Source organism: Phlebotomus papatasi, chromosome 1 (genome assembly GCF_024763615.1).
Source record: "Phlebotomus papatasi isolate M1 chromosome 1, Ppap_2.1, whole genome shotgun sequence".
NCBI lineage: Eukaryota > Metazoa > Arthropoda > Insecta > Diptera > Psychodidae > Phlebotomus > Phlebotomus papatasi.
Window position 1 is genome coordinate 41,047,957 of NC_077222.1, and position 27,947 is coordinate 41,075,903.

The following is a 27,947-nucleotide window of genomic DNA, read 5'->3' on the forward strand; positions in this document are numbered from 1 at the left end:
ACTCAAATAATATTCAAAATTTAACGTATTTAGTCTTAAAATCTTCTAAAAAGAACAAATATTTAGATAAAATTCATTATTCTTCAATTATTGGAATAAAAATCCATAATTTTAATCAGTTTATTTTTAGTGTTCAATTTTACCCTCAAAGTGTCCAAATTTAGAAATTGTCCAAAATTATGAGCTCATACCCTACACGTAACTTATTTATATTGGAAAATCGATAATACTCACAGAGAGCGGTTTGGAAAACTTACAAAACGTTAAACTACTGTCATATTGTTTATTTTTCTTTTTTTCCTCTTATTCCTAAATTAAGGAACGTTTAAAAAAAACTTGAAGAACGAACGTGGTAACCCATCGAGCACTAAATGCTAACCGATTTCTATTCAGCTGTTTCTGCTGAAGTTTGCCAACCTTAAACTGTGACAGTCGCGGGGCAGTGCTATTTCCATATATTTGGTTAGCACTTTTTGTTCGAGAACTGCTGACCGATGATCAGCATATTTTTGGTGATCGGCTCAGCAAAAGTATGTTGAAAACTCTGCCTGTTTTAGCTAACTGTGCTCGCTGGGAATAATGGTAAATGAGGAAAATTCGACCCCAAAGTTTTTTGTCCCAAACATCTTCCTGAAATGGCAGACGGCTGCCAGACGTGCGCTTTAATATCTTGATAGAGATAATTATTATGTGATTGAAAATGAACTATTCCTTTAGGATGTTTTTTTTTTTATTTACAGAAAAGTCCCTCATTCACCCTAATCATACGCCTCTTGAGTTTTGTATAAAATAGAAGTATCGTGATTTTTATGCTCGAAAAATTCCCATATTTGGCCAGAATCACGTGCTATGTTGTGAAAAACCAGGGAACATCAGAAATCTCACAAATTGAGAAGGTCAAGACTGGATATTTTCCAGAATTTTCCCCAATGTCGCCCCCCTCCGAAGCTCATTCCCATTGATTTCCTGCGAAGCCCACCCTTCCCCTATTCCGCCGTGCGGCAAGGTTGAGTCAGGGTTGAAAGGTCAAATTGCGTTTATTGTGGCGCCAATTGGGGCGTTTGTTTTTGCACCTCCATCACCTGCCACATCAAATTGATGAATGAACCGTGACGGTGCTCCAAGTGTGGAAGATTTCTCTTGTGAGACAACAATTGGCTTTCCGGTTTTCAGGGAAAAATTTCAAGAAGACTGTGGAGGAGTTCTTAAGATATTTTATGCATGGAAAAGAATTGTTGTCAACCCACTCGTATGCTGACCAGGGAAAAGTGCAGAGTCATGAATTCTTTGTGGAGCATAAGAAATAAGAAGGGGGAACAGAAATCTGATGAAACTCACCGAAATATCTTGTCGTACAACTATGTCGGATGAATTTTGACTGTTGTCGCTGCTCCCAGAGATATCAGCATCACACGGTTCCAATTTCATATTCTTCACCTTACTTTTCGCGGCTCCCAGGTAAAGCTTTTCCTCACTTTGATGTGTGGAAAATTAATGGTTGAAAATATACGCAATTTGCCCAGCAAATTTTTCTCTTATCAGAGACAGAAGTAATGGCCTCTCCTGCCAAAACACACACTCGACACAGAAAAATCACAAAACAACCACACCCTACAGCTTTTCAGCTATTTTTTCAATCTCAATCACTACTGAGTTTGCTGGGGAATCTTCGTGCGTACAAATTTAGTAGAAATTTCACGGGAATCTCGTGAAAATTAGCACTTTTTAGGAGGAAAAAATTCACTTTGACACTCGGACGCCACAATTGTACACAAAGAAATGATTCGAAGTTGCACAAACAACCTTCCCGATGACTCATCGACTGCCGCACACGCGCGCAACTTCACGAAGTTTTCCATCTCTTTCTTCCACACCTTGCGTATTTTTTAATTTTCACGCGATTTTTTTCCTTCATGGAATACTTCTCATCTTTAAAGTCTTTCCTAAGTTATTTTACATTCACGAAAATTATCGTGATACTCCCATTCATTTTTATTTTTGCAAGTTCTTTCATATAATCCATATCTCTATCTCTCTTCCTCACACATCACACGGTGAAAACGTGTCGAACACACACACACACACACACACAGAACAGCGCAAATGGAGAAAATGTTGCATGACGTCATGTTTTTTTCGCGGTAAAAAGAGTGAAGTCATCGTTCGTTAATAGAGAGACTTATAGTGGCAGAGATATTATATTTCGCGATTTGTGGCGGAGAATTGCACAGGTGAGCAAACAGTAGCTTCTGCTGGCTATAGAGAGGAAACCCATAGATGGAAGTTTGTCCAGAGAAAAAATCCCCGTCGCGATGGAGCGCGGGAAAAAAATTTACCGCCAAAAAATTATGATCATTTATAATGACATACACTGAGAAAAATTTGTTTAGGTGCAGAAACACTTTAGAAAAAAATATGCTTTCTGTTTGCTTTTGTTGGAGAAATGAAACAGAAAGCAAAATGAATTATATTTATTAATAAAATCGTAACTTGACGCAATAATTTTGCAGAATAAAGAAATATTTAATTCATATACTCATGTTCTGACGTGAAAATTATTTTGAAATTCAAAAGGGGAAAATTAATGAAACATTTTTGTTTTTACAGTGAACAGAAATATTTTTGGGACACATTCATCAATTTTATGGTAGTAATCTAAAATTTAAAAATCAATAAGGCTTTTCAAAGCTGATACAACTTCAATTTTTAAATACCAAAATTTCCTTTTTTTTTTTAATAAAATGCAGGGGCAAATTTTTAAACTCTCACTCGCACCCGAGAGCTCTTTAGTGGCCGAAGGAAATTGACTCGCACCACTCGCACACACCGCGGTCATCCTTCTTACTTTTGAAAAAATAAAAAAAATTACAACAATAAGAAAAAAAAGAAAGAAAAAAGAAGCAAAAAAAGAAAAAAGACAGCTGAGCTTTAATTTCTCAAAGGTGCAGCCTGAAAATCCCGCCGAATAGCGTCCACACAGTTACGGCTATTAACCGAAATTAGCTTTATTTGCTTATACCCTAGACTAGGCATACTCACGACTTAAGCCAAGACACGGCTTAACGCAATTATAATTGAAGTATTGATCAGATTACCTTCCAATCAGTCTCTGACTAATCCGTCTCTTGTCTCAAGACGAGAATAAAATGATAAAATTATGGGAATTTAGTCAAATCATTGTTTTGACCATAATTACGAGGGCAGTTCCAGAAGTCCCTGGTCTCGGAGGGAAAACAAAAAAATATTTTGAACTCTACTTTTTTTATTTTTCAACATAGTCTCCTTGTAGGTCGACATACTTTTCTCAGCGATGCTGGATAGCCTCAATACCCATCTGTGAGATCAAATTAACAGAGGATTTCGAAGGCGGACAGACAATCACAACTGTGGTGGTGGCCCAACAAGATTACTCTTTTTAAGGGTATGTTGATGTACTCGTAGCTCATGATCGAGTGATTCTTTGTAAGAGCGCACCATCGGAAGGCACATTAGCTCTCTGCCTAAAGTCTTATGCTCATCGGAAGGCGTGTTCATTAATAGGCTTTCTTAAAGATGCATACCCTTCACCTTCTACTTAGAGGGCTAACCCTAGGGACAAGGCACATTGTGTACCGAATCAGTCTATGGGATTTTCATAATAACGGCAGGAACTTTAGCCGCGGAACCGATTAGTCTTACATATTTTACAGTAGGCTCCGTCCAGGTCGTCGAAATAGGCGTCAACTGCAAGCTCGACCTCAGTATTGTTAGAAAATCTTTGTCCACCCAGCCATCTTTTCATGTTTGGGAACAGGAAATAGTCCGAGGGGACCAAATTTGGAGAGTAGGGGCCGTGGGGAAGCAGTTCGAACTGTCAGTTTGAGACTTCCACACGACACTGTTTTTGCTCCGGAGTGAACAAAAACCCATCTTACACAAATCTTTTTCATATTCAGATTTTCTGTCAATATGCGATGTACGACACTTTTTAAAAGGCCTGACATGTCAGCAAGGTCACGCACTTTCAATCGACGATCACTCAATATAATTATTTGGAGTTTCGTCACATTTTCCGGTGAGGACGCCTCTTTAGGGCGACTAGTGCGTTGACCATCATTCAAGCTCTTTCGACCATGTTTACACTCTGCTACCCAAAATTTTACAGTGGAAATCGAAGGAGCAGACTTCCCTAAAGTAGAATCCAGGTCGGCTTTAATATTGGGTGTCTTAAGACGCTTAAGACCTTTCAGAAACAGGTACTGGATCACGTAACGATGGCCCATTTTTTCCATGTTCAAAATTTTTTTCTGAACATCCACTTTCAACAGCAGTAAAAAAAACTGAGCAGAGCGTTGCCGCCAAACTTGAAATTTATGCTGAACGCACAATAACTTTTGTATTGTAAATATGTTTTTGACATTTTAATGAGAGTGAAAGAAACAGAGATCTAGTCATCTCGCTCTCTCTCATAGGAAATTTTGAAAACATGTTTACAAACAAAAGTTATTGTGCGTTGGGCATTAATCTTTTTTATGTTGGTACTTTGGAAAAAAGTCACTATGGTCACAAAACCTACAAGCGCCATCTATGTCCGAAGTCAGGGACATCTGGGACTGCCCTCATAAGTTAACCAATAAAGCAGATCTGAAGCTAAATTCAAAATGATGATAAGGCAAAAAATTTCATTAAAAAAAAAGAGAAAAAATATATTTTAATGCTGCCCCGATTTAAAAGAACCCCGCTTTCCCCTATATTTCCCCATGTGTCTTATTTGGTAGTTTTCCCCCTTCCCATAAATTCCAGTGAGTACCGCTTATCAATCCGTAGACAAAACATCGTTTAATACAACAAAAGGCTACAGTAGAGCCTCGCTATAGGCCATATTTGGTTCCAGATTTTACACTTGGGTCACACACACTATAGTCCATGTCATTTTTTAAAATCATCAACGACTTTTTAGTATTGAAACTGCTCGACGACTTCCACTTTCTTCTTTGCGATTGTGGTACTTGTCACCGCTCTCTTCGTCATGGATCACAATTATCACAACTACCCAATAAAGTTTGTCATTAAAATAATTATGACAACATTACATGTCGCGTACTAAAAAACATAACCTAACTTAAAATCAGTGTTTTGAAACCAACGGTCGATAAATTGTGGACTATAGAGCAATGGCCTATAGCGGGATTCTACTGTATACAGACTGCTAAGAAGCATTTCCGCCGTTTGGCTGTGGAGGATGATCATCAACACTGTGAGACGGTGGCGGACGCTTGTAACATTTTTGTATATGCCAATTGGAACTCTAATATTTCATTGTAAAAATTGGTATAATTGCAACCATATATTGTGCAGTTCGCATTAACATTGTTTAATCAGGTAAAAGATATCGTTTTAGAGTGAAGTTTATGGGAATTTAATAAATGATATGAAGTTAAACTAAAAGTTGACTAGAAAATTAATTTTGCAGTTAATATGAACAAATGCAATATATTTTACACAAAATGATTCGCAAAACGTAATTAAAAAAAAAAAACATTTCATTTTGTAGAGACCATTCGTTCTGCACACTGGAAGATTCGTGCTGCACGGTGTTGATACGCAACTTTTCTTATCCTTATTCTGCGATTTATTTTTTAAATTGCGAAATAAAGGAAATTTCAACATGTTCCTAAACATCTTTGCCCGAGTGTAAAAATCTTATCAGGGAGAATCTTCCACTTTGGCGCCACTTTCAATCTACCTTTGGACATTCATTTGAGCTCTATTTTCCGGGGGCGTTGAAGGAGGGGACCTCCATTGCAGTAAAATTAGCGCATGAATCAGCCCTGTTATCGCACAAGACGAGCATATTTTTTTTTCTAAATTACTCTCACACTTTCCTCTCTAAATAACAAACACCGGAATTACAAGGTGCAATTAGCAATATAGTTCGGGGTGTGCGTGCTTTTTGAAATATTAAAAAAAAATGACTCACTGTCCTCGTAGACGAAGGCAGGGAACAAGTGTTGGGACTCACCTGAAATTGGGTTGCTTTTCTCCCTCAGGGCTGAGACTTCCTGTCTCATGACTTCTTTCTCAACAAACAAGAAACGCAGTGCGTGGTAGAGTCATTCAACCACGTGTCAATTTCTTCGCGCCAAAAAAGAATTAATCTCACTTGCGGACTTGATGGATGTTATCACAACGCCGTTATCCCAACTAGTAATCCCCAAGCGATTGCCAGGGCTTTATTTTCCACTCAATCTGCATTTCCCAGTGTGTCGTTTTCAGTCTGGATTTTTTTTTTGGTTTTTCTGCTTGAATTCTAGGAAAAAGAGGCCACCTTTTGCGACATGTCGTTTACAAGGCGTGAAGACAAAAAAAAAAATTAAACGACTCTCGTGACTATCATCATCTCTCTCCGGCCAGCACGTGCTTCGAACCTGACGGAGAGAGACAGAAAAACATGGGCACAACATCAAGTGGCGGCTAGAGTACTGCTCCGGAAGTGAATTAAATTCCACTGATGAATCAGTCGGATTTTGTTGATTCTTCGACTTTTTATCTTCACTACAAATCTTTACTCAATTGCTGCTGGTTTCGCCTGGCTTTTCTACGAATTGGCACCTCTTCTCAAATTGTGGCATCTTCATGAATTTCTCCACAAAATAATCCCGCAATCTCACGGTTGGCGACAGCCAAAACAACCAATGATAGAGAAAATATCTGCAAGATACACAACAATAAATTTTTATTTAACAAAATGTAATTTAGTCAATATAAATCTTGCTTAATTTTTTCTCAGAAATCCGCACCCCATCAGAAACATTGTTTTTTTCTTTTTTGTAGAATCAAAGAGACAAACACATTAATTGAGGAAAATTTGAATATTTCGCAAGAAGAAATTAAAATCAATTCAGAGGAGAGCAATCTGCCATATACTGACCATATTATCGTCACGAGAGATTTTTTGCTATTTCCGCTCACTTAACAATATTATTATTCCCACTCAAACTCTCATAAAAAAAAACCATGTGATATTTTATTGGGAGTTCTTATTTCCATTCGTGGAAGAGAAATTATTTTAATTAATCTACCCCCTTTCAGGCCAAAAAAAAAATCTCAGTACTATGACTCATTGATATCGAGCAATCTCACTTTGATTTCTCCTAAACAATACAGGAAATTTAACTTGACTTTAAACTGGAATGTATTTAGCTGATAACACATAATAGAATTACACTTATTATTGGATTAAATGCAGTGTAATAAAACTTCTAATGATTAACAAAACAAGCAACAAGTGTACTAAATTAAATTTTCTAGGAAAATCATATCACATTTTCAAGAAAGAAAGGAAAAAATAAAACATACTGTGAGAAATTCTGAAATCGGAAGAACACACACGTAAGAAATATTTATTATTGTTATTAATAAAAAACTATATAGATAGGGTAAGTGTGCCAAATTCCGGCCAGCTTGCAATTTCGGCCACATTTTTTGTTCCTCGAATTGTAGTGAATTTTTAGTTTTTGCGTACTCTAGAAATAATACAATGCAAAACATAACAAAAAATGTCGATTAGACAAACAAGATGATCTGGAAAAGACACTCGAAGAATTCCGGAAGGGCAAGGACCTATGAAAATGAAAGTGGCCGAAATAGGACACCAATGTTATGTCAACATTTTTAATCATTTTAAGAATGCATTAAGAATGAATTTAGAGAAAATAAAGACGATAGACTGTCTACAAGGTTTCAAGGAACACTCCTTACAAAAAAGTAACAAATAAATTCAATTTGTATTAAAAATATTACATTTCAAACTTGAGACTTTGACACTTGCATGCAACTATGCCGAAATTTGGCTCACTTACCCTAATGCTAAACCGATATTGATTATTTTGGGCAGATAAGCTTTTAAGAAATTCTTAAAAAGTTCTTCTAAGACAAAATTGAAGTTTTTTTTACAAACGTGTAGTAGACTGAAAACTTCCGTAACATTAGATAACTCTTTTAACATTAGATTTTGTGCAATGTTTTTTTTTACGATTTTCCAGAAAATTCTGACTACTTTCTTAAATTCTTGATCTTTTCCATGAAAATTCAGAAATAAAATTTTGAGTCTGTATCGCGAATTGAAGTAACCATTTTAATTCCATGACTAATTAAAATTAATTTTTATGTCTTTGAAGGTGCATTTGAAATATCATGTCCCTCAATTCAACCAGCCCAATAGTAGGTGAAGATTTACTCACTTTATGTTTTAATTTTGCAATAGTTCATTAAGGTGAATATAGTTTCCCTATTTTATGGGATCGTTCTTCGTGAAATATATAGTCATCCAAAGTTCAACCGTGATTTTATAGTTTCGTGGGCTTTTTAAAGTAAAAAAAAATGAGTGGTTGAATTGAAGAACTTCAGGCAGTCAAGTAGAGGAACGTCTATATCGAAGGGGTCGAGTAAAGAAATTCTCTTTATTTTTCAAAAACTAGAAATTTTTTTTGTAATTTATAATCATAAAATTAAGTTCACACACAGAAAAAAATATTTCGTAAAATTGTTCGTAAATTTTGTGAATTCCTATTGGTGACTTATGGTATGCTGGTAAATTATATAACTCACAAACAAGTTCGTAAAAGTTTGTATTATTTTCACACGCATTCTTCGTAGGATAATCATTTGACGAGTTTTTTTTATGCTTTTACAAAAATAGTTCGTATATTTTTGTCTGTAAAATTTTACGAATAAATGACAAAATTTTGTGAACATTTTTTGTGTGTTTACAAAGATTTACGAACAAATGTTTGTAAAAGAAAAAAATGCTCGTCAATATTTGTGAAAAATTTCGAACGTTTACAAAATTTTGATCGGTTATACAATTCACGAGCATTTCGTAAGTCCTCAATAGAAATTTACAAAAAAATTTACAAAATATTTTTTCTGTGCAGTGAAATAAATAAACGATAATTTGAGGTCGAAGCCTTATTGCACACCTATCTATCATATAAATTAATTTATAACTATTGTATTTTTTTCCATAAGGTCCATCCTTAAATGGTTACTTAAAGTTCCTTAAAAGTTCCTTGAATAGGTCTTATGTGTTTTATGTTTTATGTCTGAAGTGTAACTGTAAGGGTATTTTGTGCTCTTGATGCATCTAATGCAATTAGGTGTGCATCAAGTAGTATTTACTAACAAATAAATATTCTGTGCTCTGTTAAAAAAAATGTCTACTATAATACAATACCAGGCAATTTAATTAAAACATAATACTAATAAATTTTTGTCAAGCTCTTGAAGTTAAAAAAAAAACTGTCTCAAGTCAGAACATTATGAAAATTTTTACTACTCTTTATTTCGTAATTTTCGTTATCATCATTCAAAAGTTAGAGATCAAACTTAATTCACCTGATAAAACCAGATAAAATAATCCATGATGTCAATCATACGATTATCCTCAATTAATATTGGATCAAATTAAAATATTAATGTGCAAGTGGTACAAGTGTAATACCAAACACCAGGGTTAGACGAAAAGAGAAATATGGTAAAGAAAGTTTAGAATTAAGGTAAAATCATTCAAAGTAATTAGTTTTTTCTACGATTTTAAGAAATAGGCTATAGTAGAATGAATACCCTGAATCAGAATGTGGCTGAAATAGATTTTAATGGTTTTAATTAAAAGTAAAGAATAAGTTTTATTTAAAATAATCCCATTTAGAGCAAGTTCTAAATTTCTAGATGGTAACAATTGAAATAATTCTTCATGAAATAAATCAAGAATATCAAAAAGGTATTCAACATTTTCTGGAAAATCGCAAAAAAAACATTGCAGAAAATTTATTGTTAAATATTTTAAAATGGATTTTGGGAGAACTCAGAGAAAGTTTTCAATCTACTTTTCTAAAAAAAAGTTCAATTTTGTCTCACTCAGAAGAACTTTTTAAGAATCTTTTAAAGGCTTTTCCTATAAGTCCCAAATAAAATCAATATCGGTTTAGCGGGTTTAGCATTGATTTTTTCGGTGGATTTAAAAAAAAAAACTGAAGAAAACTTGAGATTCAAAAGTCTATATTCTTCTATCAATTTCTCAGTATATATTCTTCAAGAAAATATTTTTGATGTCTTTAGAAATCTTTGAGTTTACAAAATCCGCCAAATTTATCAAGATTGGGTTTAAATGAGATTTTTATATACATAAGATTTTTTTCCTTAATGAAAACTTATATGGAAATGTTTTAAAGATCTTTTGGGGAAATGTTCTTGACATTAAAATTAATTTAAGGTCATAAAAATCATTGTGAAATTGGATTAATGGTAACTTTCAATAGAACCAGAAACCTTGCTAGAAAACTTACACAGAAAGTTTTAATGGAAATTCTGGTCTTTTTTACTTAAAAACAAAAAAAAGCAAATTTTTACTCTTCGTAAAACTTTCAAAAAGTTTATTAGTTATGCAAACCATTTCATACGAAGTAAAATTGGGTTAAAATAGGACTCATTCCGGGAATACCTTGCAGTGTTGGATTGAATCTAGTAACCTTGTAGTTCTCAATGACGGAAGACCAACACGTGTAGCTTGTCCGCCAGTGTCAAGTAGTGCAATTGATGTCACTTTAGTGACCGCAAGAGGTGCTTTGATGTGGAACTGGGATATGCGTGAGGATCCTCTCGGGAGTGATCATATCCCCATAATTGCCACATATATAAATTCTAGTCAGGGCGGGGAACACGGAACCGATGGGATAGTAAATCAGAACATCAGAGATGCTCGAACTGACTGGGACAAATACCGACAAATAGTAAGAAGAGAAGCAAGGAATATTGCTGAGAGCAATGCTACTAGTTCTCAAAGACTGGACAATTTTGTTCAGGTTTTGTGGAATGCAGCTGTATCATCCCAGAAAACTGTACCTTCACGGAGAGGCAGAATAAATTCGAGAGGCACTACTGGAAGAGATAAAGCCTGGTTTGACTCCGAGTGTATTAATATGTGGGAGGCAAGAAAAAGCGCATTCAGATTGTTTAGGAGCTCAGGAACACGACAAGACTTTTTGACGTATAAACGAGCAGACGCCCTTGCTAAAACAACTTTTCGAAAGAAGAGAATTGATAATTGGAGAGCTAGGTGCGAAGGCTTCTCAAGCTCAACATCCTTGGGAGAATTATGGAATATTGCAAGAGCATTTCGTGGTGAAGAGAGACGGCAGGGTGCAACCATGGATAGAGAGCTCTTAGACAACTTTGCGGATAAGCTAGCTCCTACTTTTGTAAATAAAGCGTTCCATAATGAAGATGAAGGAGAGTATCAGAACCAGGGATGGGACAGGTTCTCAATTCAGGAAATTATGACAGCCTTGAAGGAGATTAAAAATAAGGCTGCTGGTGAGGACAACATTAAAGCGAGTCTGCTTAAAAATATTCCTAAGGAAGGAATAAGTCTGATGCTTGATATTTTCAACGAGTTCCTGGATTCGACAAAAATACCTATCTCTTGGCAGGTAACCAAAGTTATCGCTATTAAGAAACCAGGCAAAGAAGGCTCTCACTGTGACCATTATAGACCAATATGTCTGCTTTCTATCGTGCGGAAGGTATTCGAAAAAATGCTTCTTTCTAGACTTGACTCATGGGCAAACGACCGAAATATTCCTATGTCGCAAATGGGAGTCAGAAGAGGGATGGGAACCCAGAACTGTTTGGTCAAACTGCATTCGCAAATTCAAATAGCATGGTCTAGAAAGAAAATGCTTGGATGCGTATTCTTGGATGTTAAGTCTGCGTACGATAATGTTCTGGTCGATATTCTATGCAGTGATTTGGTTCAAAATGGTCTTCCGAGAAAAATTGGCATACTACTCAGCCGCTTATTGTGTGAAAGGAAATTGAAGTTCTATTGGCGTAATAAGGTCACACTTGTACGTACTGGGTTTAAGGGTCTACCGCAAGGATCTGCACTGTCACCCCTGTGTTATAATTTATATGTACGGGAAATAGAAACAGTCATTCCAGAATCCTGTTTTATCCTTCAATATGCTGATGATATCGCAATTGGTATCATTCACTCTGACCCAAATACGATTGAGCAATCCTTGTCTGAAGCATGTGCGTCTGTCCAGAGTTTTCTTGAGTCTAAGGGACTGAGTCTGTCGATTGAGAAATCCGTGTTTCAACTGTTCACTCGTAAGCATAATCCTCCTAATATCAGTGTGCAGTGGGATAACATTGCGGTACAAAATGTAAGGTCCTTCAAATATCTGGGAGTTGTCTTTGATTCCAAGTGTTTATGGGCAGCCCAGATAAGGAGTATCGTGGCATCATGCAGCAAAAGAACTAATTTTATGAGGGCGATTTCGGGGCAGACTTGGGGGGCGCATCCGTCGGTTCTAAGAGTTATGTACATCACAACAATTAGATCTGTATTAGAATACGGATGTATAGTTTTTAGAACCGCAGCAAAAAGTCACTTAATAAAGCTCTACAGAATTCAATGGCGGTGTTTGCGAATATGTATGGGACTTATGAAGTCAACTCACACAATGTCGGTTGAAGTTTTGTCTGGCATTTGTCCACTGGAGCTAAGGTTTAATATGCTCGTGGAAAGATTTTTAATTAGGGCAAGTACTAGGCAGCCAGATCTGTGGAGCGATATTAGGCAGCTACAGCAAGCAGGTGCTAAATATACCCTCTCGGAATCAGTTCTAGCATTGGACGAACTTGGGTGGCATTCACAGGAATCAGGGCAAAACAATTATGGAGGTAATCTCACTTATGAGCACATAAATATGTCAGTGTCACTTTCCATGTGGGAACAACTAAGAGGTTTCCCTAAGGATACATGGATATCTGTAGCAAACCTGTTTCTACTTGAAATGTTTCAAAAAGAGCAAGTCCTGACAGGAAGAGTAATTTACACAGATGGATCCAAGTCAAATAATGGTGTAGGAGCGGGAATATGGGATGAAACAACAAAATCGCTGGAGTCCTTAACCCTAAATCGCAACTCATCCAATTTCACAGCAGAAATAGTCGCGATTAGAATGGCGCTCGCAAAAGCAATTGAATGCCCTACTCCACACAGGAAGGTTAATATCCTATCAGACTCTATGTCAAGTATTCTGGCAATTAAAAACTACAAAAATAGGGGCGATGTTGGGGATCCCTTAAGAGAAATATGTCGATTGACTAAGTGTTTGGAGGAATTAGGGAAAACTGTTACCATTATATGGGTTCCATCTCATGTGGGAGTGGATGGAAATGATCGGGCGGATCAAGCAGCTAAACAAGGAGCAGAGATACCCAGTGAAGAAGGATATTTAGAAAGGTCTGAGGACTGGTTTGCGCTATTAAAATGGGAGAGTTTTACTCAGTGGCGGGTTGCATGGCAGGAGGATGAAATGGGCAGGTACTGCCATTCTATCCTACCTGATTGCAAAGGAGGTCCTGGGTTTAAAGGGTTGGGTGATTTAACCAGAGGAGTTATTACAACTATTGGCCGGCTAATTTCAAATCACTATAGACTTAAAGCACATTTGTATCGTATCAATGTTGTAGAGAATCCGCTGTGTCAGGTGTGTAATGTACATGAGGATATTGATCACGTCCTCTTTAAATGTCCGCGCTTCAGAATTGGAAGAGATGAGCTAGTGAACTCCTGCAGCCGTATATCCCCTAATCTTTGTGTTAGGGACATTTTAGGGCTGTGTATGGAGCACAAGCTTCCAGGACTCTTGAAAAAGATTGTGGCGTTTCTAAACTGTAACGACGTTAGAATATAATTGATTTTATTAAGAACATTTGTAATTTGTATAATTGTTAAGTGTTTGATTATAATGGGATCTTGGTCACAATAAGCCGATAGGCTTCAGACCTATATCAAGGGTAAGGGGGGGATCAAAAAAAAAAAAAAAAAAAAGGACTCATTCCGATTTTTTCAAGTAAATTACGAGAATTACGAGATTCCCTGGTAAAAATAAAAGGATCAAATTTATCCAAATTTGATACTTTTGCAAAGGATGAAACAAATTTCAAACTCTGAATGCACATTTATCATAACACTATGCAACACGATTTTTGGCACACGGATCTCACATGGTACGTTTGGTAGAGTCGAGTCTCCGGATCAAGAATCTGTTCTTGGTTTTGCTTCTATACGTCACAATTTTCTTTAATTATTTTTTTTGTTGTTTTGTCTCATATTATTATTGATTCCTCCGGCTCTAATGTACAGAACTTAATAAATGGGCATCCGTTGGAAAGGTAAGTAGTTATGCTCCAACTTGAAAATGATTTGATATTTTTTCAAAAAATCCTTGGGGGCGGAAAAACAAAATCTAACTAAATTTTCTCAAAAATGGCTTAAGAAAGCAACTTTTGAAAAATCATATAGTTCACTTGAACTTTTTTGCAATTTTAAATGTCAGACTTTTGGATGGTGAACATCTCAGTGAAAAATTGCAAAAAAGTTCAAGTGAAGTGCAGCAGAAAATTTTCCCATCTGTACGTGATTTTTTCTCCAATTCGAAACCTGATGAAGAGGACATTCATCCTCGAAACGTCGTGAAGAATTAAAGAGTAAAAATCAAAAAAGGTCTAATTTATCCGTCCACTAACTGCTAAATATTAATGTACTCTCTTCAGAACACAATAGATTCCACATAGGAATACATTTTTGCCATAGAAGACATTCAGCTCCGATACCTCTAAATGCCTTTTTTTTTTATTTTAGTCAAAAAATTTTCCAGAAGAAATGCTCCTTTTTTTGACCAGATTGTTACCATGTGGAGGAAGGAGAGGTGGGACGTCTGTGGAATGTATGGATGAAATGTCCGCTAAGATGGTCTCTAAAACATATTTAAAAATGAAAAGCATCGATGGTTTAGTTCTTCAGATATTTCTAAGGGAGTGGTTTCTGGAGGGGAAGGGTAGACGTTGGGATGAAATTGAAGTGACATTTGGATTCCTTGGATCAACTTATGGGGGGATATTCAGAACATTCCAAGTCGATATCATCATCAGTTTGTTGAGAAAATAAGTTTTTTGGCAAAAAATTGATAGATTTCGTGTTCTTTGAAAATGATTAAAATCAAAAAATAAGGCATTTAGAGGTATCGGAGCAGGATGTCTTCTATGACAAAAATGTAGTCCTATGTGGAATCTATTGTGTTCTGAAAATAGTGCATTAATATTTAGTTTAGTTTAGTTTGCATGATTTTTCAAAAGTTGCTTTCTTAGGCCATTTTTGAGAAATTTTAGTTTGATTTGGTTTTCCCGCCCCTAAAGGATTTTTTGAAAAAATATCACATAATTTTCAAGTTGAAGCACAACTACTTACCTTCAAACGGATGCCCATTTATTAAGTTCTGTACACTAGAACCGGAGGTATAATTGGTAATATGTGACAAAACAGCAAAAACAAAAAAAAAAATAATTAAAGAAAATTGTGACGTATAGGAGCAAAACCAAGAACAGATTCTTGATCAGGAGACTCGACTCTACCAAACGTACCATGTGAGTTCCGTGTGCCAAAAAAAGTTGTCAATTTGTTGCATAGTGTAATAGAACATGTTAATTTTATTCATCCATTGCAAAAGGATCAAATTTGGATCAATTTGATCCTTTTATCCTTACCAGTGGAATAATGCTTTTAAAAGGAATGGTAAAGCGTCCCAGGCTTTACGAAATGCTCGAACTCGTGACTTAGATGCTATACCGCAAAAGTACTTTTGCATCATTTACCGTTTACCGATTCTCAACCGATTTGAACCGATTAATAAATCTCTCAAAAGATCCCCCAAAATAGTTTTAAAAGTATAGGATTGATTTTCAGATAAAATTTTTTTTATCATTTTTGAACCGGTTCCTTACCGATTCAATACCGATTGAAACCGGTTTAGTCTTGTCGGAAATTCCAAGACCTTTCCAACGACCCCAAACATGACCCCATTTGCTTGATAAATCCGCTTTCTAGTGTCTTTTTAACATTTGATCTTCAAAAACCATTATTAAGGAATGATTCAACGATATTTTCGTATATGGAGGAAATGTTCGCCTGGTAATCTTCAAATCATATCTAAAAATTAAAAAAAATCGCACGACGCGTTTTCAAGCAAACCTAAAAAAAAACAGAGTTTCTCAATTCCTCTAACCTGTAACTTTTTTCTCTAATTTTAATCAAAAATCTTGTGATTTCTGTTTTTTTTCTTTAAAATAATTTAAATGAGTTAAAAACAGTTTTAAAGAGCAATTTACTGATTAGGTGTAATGTGTATTAATTTTTAAAAATAGTGAAAAAGCATTTAAAAAGCGACCTCTAAATTAATCAGAATTTCAGATGGTTAACCTAAGAATCATTTTTCCACTTAATGTTCAGGGTTTTGACTGCAAAAATGTCTTTTAAAATTAATTAATAATACCATTTTTTAATTGTAAATTAATAAATAAATTTGAAATCCAAAATGACTATAACTTTTTTCCTATTGATATTCCACCTACACTACTTGAGGGTTAACTCTTGTAAGCTTTTTTCATGAATTAATTTTCTCTTGGAAGCCCTGAAAGAATCACAAATTTTCTGAAACTTTCCTTACGGGCATCTAAGAAGGATACTCAAGAGAACAAATCCTCGAAAGGACTCCACTCTCAGTAATCCTGAAGATGGTTGGGCGTTTGTGTGAGTGAATAAGTTGCCCCTTTCGGGGCTTCCAAAAATTGCCATACCAGCTAGTATTTCATAGCTGTATGGCGGGACATTGGTCATAAGTTTTCAACTAGCAATAATCGCACCTCGGATAAACCTCATTGGTTACGATATCGCCTCTGCGCAAAGCTGAAGACTCAATGGAGGGTTCGATCACTTCATGCACAGCCATATGTGTTGCCCTCCCGAAGTATACGCTTAAGTGAAAAATCGTATCCCTTGGTCAATTTGCAAGGATTCTTCGAATATTTTACAAATATCTCACTAATAAACAATATTAAATAATTTAACAAACCTGAAAGGTTCCACTTTATAGCTGGCATTGGGTCTCTCCACCCTGAGAGCCCTCTCAAACGCCTTCATAATTGCTGGATGACTTTCTGCAAGAGAATTTCTCATTCCATCAATTCCCTCAAGATAGGAATTATATCTCCCAAAATAATCCCCATAGAGTTCTTCCTGTTCTTCCGTGAAAGCCTTTCTCATCTTCTGGGCAGCATCCTTCTGACCAGCAGCAATATTTGAGCCAGTGATAAAGGATCCAGGAATAAATTCCACAACAGCTACATCGTACTTCTTCATCTCGACCCTCAAGGCATCTGTCCAAGATGCCAAGGCAGCCTTAGAGGCTGCATAGGGAGCCAGTCCAGGAAGTGATTGATGGGCACAGTGACTGGTGACTGTGAGAATTCTTCCCTGATATTTCCGGAGCATTGGTAAAAATTGATGAGTGATAGACATTGTTCCCAACAAATTCACTTCAATTTGTCGATGGAAAAGATCTCGCGTTTGCCATTCAAACTCCCCAAAAACCATCACACCAGCATTATTGACCAGCCCCAGGAATTTCCCATCAATCTCACGGCTGAGAATTTCCCGGACAATGCGATAGGCATGAGAAATGGTGTCTTGCTGCATCAGATCGATGTGAGTAACAATCATCTCGTGTGAAGGATATTGGGAGAGATTCTTAGCACCCTGGGAAGTGGGATTGAGGACTCCAGCAATTACAGTCATGTTCATCGAATGGCACTTCCTGGCCATGTTGTAACTGAAAGGAGAAAAAAATAAATGAGTAAAATAACTTGCAATAACTTTTTAGAAGAGATGTTATTTCTACAATTGCATTAAGTATTCTTGACAATTTTGTGTAATAAATTTCAAGACCTGAATTTAAAAGGAAATTGTTTTATTGTTGTAAAATAAAACAAAAAAAGATATTTGGTGATAATTTAAAAAAAAATTAAATTTTCTTGCTAAATATTCTAATGATTGGGTCAAGAGTCAAGAGTCAAGATAGTGCATAAAATTTGTGAACCATAGAAAAAATCGTGTTTGAGTTTTTTCGCTAAGAAAGTTGTTTAATCTTCGTTAAATTAAATGTAATTATGGTTTTCGCTGTAATTGCAATATTTAAAAAAAGAAATTGATGTAAAAAGCCATTTCATATCATTTTTGTCGTGACTGAGTTTCTTTGAACAGATTAAAAAAAATTCCTTGGAAATCCGATTAAAGGACTCTTTCACATATTTATGTATTCAAATTAAACATTTAAGGTTAAACATAACATAACCTAAACCTTCTCAATTAAATTTATTACTTCTAAACATAAAATGTTTTTTTTAATTGAATAAGGAAATATTTCTAATTTGAAAAAAAAAAACACATCCAAAAGATTTTGGAATTTTAATTGATATAATTCGTTAAATTCTGAAATATTGAATATTTTTCTGGCATTATGTAAAAGTTATATGTCAAAAAATTGTTTTTTTTTCTTATATGCAGTGTTGTGGATGGAAACGTCAAATTTCTGTGAAAAATGCAATTTTTTTACGAAAAATACTCCCAAAGGCCTTAACCCTTTAAAGATGATTGGGTTGAAATTTTTCCTACGGCCATCTAAAGTTAGGGGGAAGTGGGGCACCTTTGAAATTGGGATTTTTCATCTATTTTAAAATAAAATTGAGCCTTATTGTGATATAATTTAACTGCACGAACAGATTGAGAAGCTAAATTACATTATAATATGGCTCAGTTCTACTTAAACATAGGAGAAAAATCTCAATTTCAAAGGTGCCCCACTTCCCCCTATATTTCGTTCTGAAAAAGCCGAAAAACATTTTTTCTGACCCTCCATTCTTGACCCTCTCGTGGTCGTGCTTAAAGGGAAGTAACATTCTTAACATGGGTTTACGCGAAAGTTTAGCATAGTTCTCGAAGAACGCGAAATTCTAAATATAACCAGGTTCAAAACGAATTTTTTTAAAACCTAATGGATCGTAGAAAAATACTAAGTATTTAGCATGAAATGATAATACGTAAATAGCATTTTCTTCCCTATAATCATCTCAAAGAATTCTTAAAAAAAAACTTATAAAAATAGTCCTAGTAACCCTAATATCTAAATGTGGCGCAGTATTAAAAAGTTTTATTAGCTCTTTAAGCACTACTGCCAATGAAAGTAAAACATTCTATTAGAATATTTTTCCAAATTTTACGTTTTCTAAAGAATGCATTAACTCTTTCGCGTCTTTAGGGTCATATATGACCCGGGGAAAAAAGTTTCTTTTTGGCTATTTACATTAATTGAAATCTAACTGGAGTCTTGAGAAAATGAGCCAAGAATCTTACATCCTTCTATTATGATGTCGTGCACGAACAGATAGATTTCAATTAATGTAAATACCCAAAAAAAACTTTTTTCCCCGAGTCATGACATTACCCTAAAGACGCGAAAGAGTTAACCCATTCAGTCAATGTACCAGAAATACTTGATAGAATGTTCATATTTTGGAATTAGATTCATACAGATTATTAAATGATTTTTTTTGAAAAGAAAGAATTTCTATCTATTATATGGGCGCGGGAAGCCCTTGTCAAACACACGACTTAACGGTCACTGAATTTAAATTCCGTGCATTAATTCATTACAATCTCTATTGCTTTAGATAGAGTAGCTATCCAAGAAAACAAATTGGCAACTCGAATTCCAATCAGGAAAGAGGAGAAAGGCCAATTCTAACAAATTCGACAGGATGTCGAATTTTCCGTCCGCCATTGTGAGCAAAAATTTTGCATGACCTTCCGCAAAGCAAGAAAACAATAACAAAATGTATTTTCATCTCTGTCAGACTATTTTTCCCAAGTATTTGAAGAACTAAAGTTACCAAAAATCCATTTCCGACAGCAATTCGGATAGCAATTGCAAAGGAATGAATAGAAGCACAAAATACACCGAATCAGACTCTGTTGGACTTTCCAAGGTTAGATGTATAAGACTTATCATTGATTATGTTTCTCAGTTTAATTTTAATTGTTGATTTTCAGCCCGTAAAAAGTGTCTCGTCGTTAAAGGGTTAAACGATTCCAACATTTTTTTCGAATTCTGAAAATGTGAATTATTAGATAAAATTGTTCAAATGCTGTTATGATCTAAAAATTTTTGTTTTCTCAATTTTTGACAAAAATTCAAGAAAAATCGTTTAGAAACTTTCTTTATGGAGTTTTTCAATATAAATCGTCAAAGGTCTAACCAGTGTGTTTTTTTTAGATGATTTTGATTTAAATTAGATTAATCTGAACCCAGCGAGTATAAACCTTTCCAAACGATAATATTTCATTAAAAAAAGACAATCGTAAATCTATTTTTATTTTATATTCAATTATAAAATATTTAAATTTGCGAAATACTGTGAGTTACCTTTTAAAGTGACTTATTGACCCCTTAAAATCTGAAAACCTGTGCCCATCAAAAACAGTATCAAGGGAAAATTTCGGGAGTGCTTGAGTTTTTTTAGTGAGAGAATTTTTAATGCATCAAAAATCATTTTAAAATTTGTTTTCATTATTTACTCTAAAGAAGCTAAAGAAGCACAAAGATTTTTATTAAGAAGCAAGTCCAACTCACCCAAGTCCAGAATCGCATCCTGTGATCAAGATCACGTTGGATCTCGTGAAGATTCTCCTCCCGGGCACTCTCTTGGTGATCAGGAAGAAGACCCCAGTAGCCAGACCGGCAAATCCAGCATATTTCACCCATTCTCGCTTAAATATTTCCATCACAAATCCACAAACTTCAGCTATTGCCACAACACTGAGTCCTCCGATGAGATCCGATGCCCGAAATGTTCTGTCTTCCATTCCCTGATCATCGCATTCTTCCCCCCAAATGGCTGATGTTTCTCTTTGAAAGTCAAATGCTCGGAATTTGTTATCGCGGCGATTGCTGAGATGTGTGAGAAATCATGGCATTATTTGCATTTATGATAAAAATACCTCCAGTGTCTTCTTTTTTTTTCCTCTCTTCATTCTATGAAAGATGATCTTGGTGAATTGCAAAGAACTCCACTTCCTTTTTATATTCCATTCGCAAAAGGCCTTTTTTTTACTCTTCTTTTTTTGGTATCTTCATCAAACCAATGCCACTCTGGAAGGTTCAGAGGAGGCTCCAGCAAGACTTTTCACCTTGATTAAAATTACCGCGCCGTCCATGCAGAAGTGCAATAAGTTGAAAAAAAAATACTTTGGTAAATTGTATCACTCTCCCTTCTTATTGAATATTCTCTCTAACGTGATAAATTGCAAACATCTCTTGCTGATTCATCGTGAAAAAGAAACATTGATATATAAAATATTCTCTAAATAAATTGGATTAAAAAAAAAAAGAAATAAAGATATTTATGGACTTTACTGGGAGGATATTTCATGTCGTTAAACGTGTTCTTTTTTTTTTACTCGTCTGTGGAATGCTTCATCATCTTGTTAATGCATCTCTAAAAGAACATTCCATCGTTATCAGAATCCCTGTGAGGGATTTCCGTGAACCTTCCCTATTCATACTTGATGTTGGGATTCATGTCAATGTCGAAGAAGCCATCGCTGTTGCCGCTGCGTCCAACTTTGGCCATCACGTAGATCACGAGGAAGAACACAAGCAATCCAGACAGACAGATGAACCACGTGCGACGCCACGGAGGACGCGATGAGGGACTATAGAGTCTCCTGGTCCAGCGATTCACGAGTTCACCTACCGATCGGCGCTTGTATTTATTTTCATCGCGATCTGACGCCCCAATCGGAGGCTCCCGGGCCAGAAGAGGCCGTCGGCTGCTTGCTAAAATTTATTATTTCTGTAAATTGGATTTTTCAAATTAACCTCATAATTGGCGTAACTAGGTTTTTAGGTGCTTCTTATTACTTCAATTTTGCTCTATATCCTAATAAAATTATATTTTTTGTAAAAGTTCTTTTTCTAGGATTTAAAGCAAGAACCTGAGGAGTAGCAGTAACCGCGTCCACCTCATTGATTACGAAAAGTTTAGTTTTTTTTTTATTAAATATATAATTCGATTACACTTAGTCAGTCCCGGCATTAAGTCCTTCGGGATTATGCACCTGACGGAATTATGCACATACAATTATGCAAGTTTGCCTACCATTGGGAGTTAATTTATGAACTCATTTTTGAAATACGCCTGAATGTATACTATGTCGCGACACGGGAAATTTGAAAGCATTTTGCTACTTTTTCAGAATAAAACTTTAATTTCTTTTACTAAGGTAATTTTTTTTTTTTTTTAAATATTCTAACCATTTATTGAAGAAATCTGGCCAAAAAGTACTGTTTGTTAATGCATTACTATTAAACAATTAATTCTTTTTGTTTGAACTACTTTTATTCCGCGCGAAATTCGTTCTACGGCGATTTATTCAAAAGAAAGCCCCTGTGGGTAGGGGGAACTGGGGCAGTAGTAATCTGGGGTAGTTGTAAACACTGTGATTTTTTTCATTAATTTTAAGACTCCAGAGGATAAAACCCATAAGCATTCATAGATACCATGGGGATGTATGTCCACAGAAGAATTGGTCAATAAAATCCTAATACTTTAAAAATAAAAATCATTTTTCCCAAAAATGTTGATATTTCAATTATTTTGGTCATTTGGATTTCCACCTGGAAATTAAAAACTGTGTAAAATAATCGAAATGTAGCAATACCAGTTCTTTCCTACATCTTTTAGGATTATATTTATGGATTTACTAGACAAATTGAGATTCTCATTATTTCAAAAGAATTAATAATTGGTCAAAAAACAGCATTTGGGGTAGATGTAACCAGGCAATTTCAATTTCACAAAATGAGTAGGTAAAAGAGCGGGAAATTGACCTTCATGCGAAATATCTATAATTCATAGATTACGAAAAAAATTGGTGGCGCTGTGTTAAATAAAAAGTCACATGATGTCAAAATATGGGGAAAATCCATTGAAAAATGTCTTTGATATGCATGCTTTTAGTTTTTTTGCTATTTTAATTATTCTTTGTAAAAAGTGTCATGATTTTTTGAAAAATATACAGTCTTTATATATCTCTTAAGTAATTAAAATAATCGAGAGTGATGCAAAGTTAATTTCAAGGGTGGGAAAAAAGGTGTTTACATCCTCCCCAGAAAGTGGTTACTTCTACCCCAGGTATTTTGTGAAAAGAGAAAAATGCACAGGGACACAAATTTTATTTTTATGGAAAACTCAATTGTTTTCCAGCATCCGCATTACCCTCGACGAATTGCCTATACCCAAGGGTAAAACATGAGCTAAGAAATATTTTCCAAAAAATCACGGTGTCCTTGGAAAATCACCTCAAATTCGCATCTATCGAAAATGGTTACATGTGCCCCAGTCTCCCCTATGCAAATTTTCTCGATGCGTAATGCCATTTCGCGCATTTTTTTCGGTCCCGAAAATGTGCATAATCCCGGGACTGAGTGTAGATAAAAATCAAAGAATATTAGGGTGGAGTACCTAACCACTTATCGCCACTTTTAGGAAAAAGTGAGATTAATTGTATTATAACTTTTGACCCCTTATTATCAGATAACTCAAATTTGACACAAAGCTACTTGGATATATTGGCTCTAGATTCGTCAAAACAATTGTCCTACAATTTAACGCGGGAGTACCTAAAAACTGATTTTTATTTATAATGCAAAAATAACCACTTCGTCACCACTTTTCGCCAGTGTTGTAACCACTTCTCGCCACTTACTTAGAAAAGTTCAAAATCGATTATTTTGAGCAATATTATGCAAAGAATATATTCAGCATTTCTTTTTCCTCATGATCACCTTGTTATTACTCACATTAAATGATTTTTCTTCACTTCCATTTGAGAAATCAAATTATTAAACTATTGCCACTATTGCAGAAAGTAAACAAAGTAGATTTGACAACTGAGAATCTATGAAGTGAAGTTAGCGTCGCCTATTGAAAAGCTATGGCGACATGTCACCATAGCTTTTCCACTTTCCGCCATGGCTCATTTTTACATTAAAGTAATATAAAATGAAATATTAACTAACTAAATATAAATTTTATGTATTCGTCAAATGTAATTAAATGTTCAATAGGTAAATTATTTATTCAAAATCGTAAATTTTGATCGAAAGAAGTTTCATGACACTTACTATATTTGGTAAGAAATACTGGATTCGATGCACTTGCTTAAAATATTCCTCTAAAAAATGCTCAAACATTTAAATTCAAAACAAAAAATTAGTATTTTTCGACTCTATACGTAGCAGCAATAAAAATACAAGTAACTTTGCGGCTCATTTATTTTATAAATCATGAAAAATAGCGATTTCAATATACGTGGCGAAAAGTGGGGTACTGGCGAGAAGTGGTGATTCCACCCTAGCACTAGCAAATAAAGAGTAGCGAATATTTATCGAAATATCTATTAAGATTGTTATGTCTTCTGCACCTTCTGCCTTGCATATCTAGATAAAATTCATGAAATCAAAATTCACATCCCTTTATTTGCTAAATTATTAGAAAATATATGTAAGATAGTCAATAGATGGCGCAATCCGCGCGAAAAATCGAGGAGCGACGAGAGAGGAAATTCAGTTTAACTCTTTCCGGACCGCAGCATATATGGTTAATTTTGCCATGGTTTGTCTTTATTTGTCATGTGATTTTGCATTAATGAATGGTGTTCTGAAATTTACAATAAATATGAGTATGTAAAATTAATATGAGTATACAGATGAACAAAAAATCGTTGCATTTCAAAGTTTGACGCCCGAATTCCTCTCTAATTCGGGTAACATTTCGGTCTCAAATGTCCGAATTTGAGAGATTTGAAAAATTTTAGTGATTTGGAAATCTTTCGTTAAATGTTATTACTTTTCTTCATATGTTTTAACTCTTATTGATCGAAAAATAAATTTTTCAAAATTCGATGTCGAATATTTCGAAAACTAGACGATGCTTTTTCTTTAAATTTTAGTATATTGTAGCTGAGGTCGACACCTTTTCAACGGTGAGTCGCACTTCTCCCTAGATGTTCTCTGACCTGAGCTATAACTAGAGATGTTCTTTCTAGAAATGACCTTTTGATTTCTGAGACCGTAAGAAACTGACACAAAACTGGGTATTTTTTGAGAATCTTCAGTAATCTAAAATGTGATTTTAAAATTATATGATAATGTATAATGCAAACCTACAACAGTTTTTTAGGTCTCTTTTTGAGTTATAGCAATAAAATTATTTTGTGTATTTTGTGTAATTTTAAAAATAACAAACAACAGCGGAATTTTCATTATTTGCTAATTTCAAGAAAAAAATCAAAGCATTTCTCAATTTTCTTTAAAAAAAATCGGCAATATTTCGAGATATTCTGGTTATTGCACACAATTTTGAAATTTAGATTTAATTTAGATTTTTTTTAGAATTTAGACATTGTCTTTGAAACAACTCACTTCAATTTGCATTCGGAAATATCGCTTAAGAGAAAGGATAAAAAATGCACCATCAGAAAAAGCGATCGCAGCGCCATATAAGATACAATACAGAAAATTGAGTCTTTACGGGACTATTTAAATTCAAAGACAATGATTTAGTAGAATAAAGTAGTAACATTCATATCTAAGGTAGAAACCTTATCTATGGTAAATTTAACTATAATAGTTATTTTCATTAATAATCCACGGGAATTACAACAGTTTTAACTATTTTTCAATTTATTTATTTTTTGTAGTTTGTATAGGACTCGGAATTTTTTTTAAATAAAAAAAGAACTGTATGAAATGTAGAAATGTGGGAAATGTAGATAATTTCATGGTTAATTAAAAAAAAATTAAAATCAGCAAAATCTTAAGGAATTTTGAAAAAAAAACCTGAGTTTCTCGGGCAAAAGTTCAATCAAGTTTTCTTTAATAAAAGAATTAAAGATAATTCTAAAGTAGCAATTGAAGGATATTTTCCCGAAATTATATTGTTAAATAATTACTTCTGCACACTCAGAGAAATCCGAAAAAGGTAAAATAACATTCCGGAAATGTTAATTTTACCCTGCAGTATTGATCCATAATCGGTGTAAATATTACCCTTTTTAGGTGTATTGGGGGTTAAAGTTACCCTTTTTTCATGTCGATGTTACCCTCAAAAGGTGTAAAATTAACATTAAAAAATGTTGATATATTTTTACACCTAAAAAGTGTTTAAATTATGAGGAATAAAAGTTAAGCGCACCCTCTTTTTTTCTCAGTGCAGAAGAAAATTTAAATTATTTGGGAGCTTCTACTTTTGGTTCCTTTTTAAGCTTTTCGATGAGTCGACCTTCCCTAGTTACGCCAGTACCCAGTATAACTATAAGCCCTGTACTTACCATTGAATGTGTCAATGTTGAGAACAGAATGAGACTGAGGAGTCTGATAAACTTCCCAGTTGTCCTTCCCTTTCGTATTCGTCACTCCTGAAGCTCCCTGACTCGATCCACTGGCTACACTTCGTGCCTCCTTCTTCTCTTCAGCCAGCAGAGGCAGCCCCAGTTCGTTACGGCCCCAATTGACTTGCGACAATCTACTACGAAGAACATCAGCGACCGGAGATACAAGATGAACCGGTGGGAAGATCTTCTCCGAGCAAGTGGGACAGGAATGACCTCCTGGTGCCGTCGTGGATGGCAGGGATTCTTGCCTGCTATTTATACATTTCCAGTGAAATACATCTGAAAGATCAAAAGAAACCCAATTCCAGGTCAATTCCCAGGGAAACCTCTTTGGCTTCCGGAAGACAATTGCTTACGAAAGCAAATCAGTCTGACACACTCATCGGCATCGAGATTTTCGCCACAGAGAACACACGAAGAGTTGTAGTCACTATCCTTGAGCCATTGGAGATATGACTGGACTATGCACTGCACGGGAAATTAGAGATTTAGGCAGGAAAAACAGCAAGAAAATTGTGAAAAAAAATCAAAAGTGCGCCCTACCTTTGGGTGACTTGTAACAATGCAATTTTCACACACATTTACACGGTGTTCGAAGCAAAAGAGATTTGTCACGAGTCTCTTGGGACACTTGCACAGTCCCATTTTACTGATAACACCAGAAATCACAGGATTTTCCACGAAAATAGGAAAAATATCCTTTTGAGAAAATTTTTATATATTTTTTCGCACGTATTTTTCTTACTTTCGCATCGGGCAACACTAAAAAATTGTTGGCGCTGTCAAAAGTGGTGAATTTGGTGAATTTTTAGAACAGTTCAAACCTTTGAAGTGTGAACATCGTTATTTTTTCAGTGCAAGAAAACTATTGTGGTTTTTGTGTTTAAATTAAGATAAAACAGTTTTTAATCAGCTTTATATATTAATTAGTGAATTTTTGATCTTTTATAGTAAAATAGTGTGAATAATTTAGAACATTACAAAAGGCAGTGGAATAAAGAAAGCCCTCCTTGGAGGGCAAAGAAAACTCTGGGGAAAAATGAAATCTCATAAAAAAGGAAAGGAAAAAGTTGCAAATTCATCCCCGAAAAATCACCCCCTACCCAAAGAAGCGCGTAAACCATATTCGAGACAAGAAAAATCAGAGGACATCATGCCGCATAAAAAGACAAAGATATCACCAGAAGACGAAGAGATGAATTTCCAAAAAATTCATGAAGTGATAGGAGTTTCACCAGTGAAGACAATAAACACCCAAAACGAGATGACTCATGAAGATGCAGAAATGGAAATTGCAGCTGAACAAACATCTGGAAAAAGGGTTAGCAATGAAAAAAAAACCGAGGCGCCGACAAAAGAGCTAAAGTACAAACATACGGATAGAGGTCCGTTTGTGATTGTTCTGAGGAAAGAAGACACACCGTACACAGAACTCGCAAAAACTATTTTAAAAATTGTTGGAAAACAAAAAATAGAAAAGATCATAAAAATGGATGAAAACAGCATCAAGGCAACCCTCAAAGACCCCGAATCGGCCAATAAAATCCTA

The 27,947-nt window shown here is 35.0% G+C and overlaps 3 protein-coding genes and 1 non-coding gene across 5 annotated transcripts in view; 1 reads left to right on the forward strand and 3 right to left on the reverse strand.

Moving 5' to 3' along the window:
• LOC129799744 (transcription factor kayak) overlaps positions 1-21,119 on the reverse strand; it is a 50,328-nt gene extending 29,209 nt beyond the window's left edge. The window contains exons 1-3 of one of the 2 annotated variants that reach the window (XR_008751542.1): positions 20,574-21,119; positions 16,962-17,717; positions 6,002-6,690 (exon numbers count right to left, since the gene is read on the reverse strand). Coding sequence is in view for 1 of the 2 variants with exons in the window: in XM_055843925.1 (XP_055699900.1) it covers positions 1,339-1,428 (90 nt within the window). In the remaining variant the exon portion in view is untranslated. Of the gene's footprint in view, positions 1-1,338; positions 1,948-6,001; positions 6,691-16,961; positions 17,718-20,573 lie in introns of those variants that run through there. The other variant, XM_055843925.1, reaches the window with a different exon arrangement.
• Positions 1-27,947, forward strand: part of LOC129799738 (uncharacterized) — a 155,229-nt gene that overhangs the window by 107,108 nt on the left and 20,174 nt on the right. The gene's annotated exons all lie outside the window — the stretch shown is intronic.
• Positions 16,656-16,797, reverse strand: LOC129800116 (U4 spliceosomal RNA). Its single transcript, XR_008751591.1, has one exon. It is a non-coding gene; the product is annotated as a U4 spliceosomal RNA (small nuclear RNA).
• On the reverse strand, positions 21,194-27,162 carry LOC129799746 (zinc finger protein-like 1 homolog). The gene is made up of 4 exons (XM_055843931.1): positions 26,942-27,162; positions 26,755-26,866; positions 26,336-26,677; positions 21,194-21,779 (listed from the first exon to the last, which is right to left on the reverse strand). The coding sequence occupies exons 1-4, from the start codon at positions 27,041-27,043 to the stop codon at positions 21,496-21,498; spliced, it is 840 nt and encodes a 279-aa protein (XP_055699906.1). The 5' UTR covers positions 27,044-27,162; the 3' UTR covers positions 21,194-21,495.

What these genes read in the sequence shown, in the direction of transcription:
- LOC129799746 (XM_055843931.1), bottom strand. Translation starts at nt 27,043, where the DNA reads ATGGGACTGTGCAAGTGTCCCAAGAGACTCGTGACAAATCTCTTTTGC. An exon ending in TTGTTACAAGTCACCCAAAG is followed by an intron (nt 26,867 to 26,941) that starts GTAGGGCGCACT and finishes TTTCCCGTGCAG; the next exon opens with TGCATAGTCCAGTCATATCT. An exon ending in TGTCAGACTGATTTGCTTTC is followed by an intron (nt 26,678 to 26,754) that starts GTAAGCAATTGT and finishes TTGATCTTTCAG; the next exon opens with ATGTATTTCACTGGAAATGT.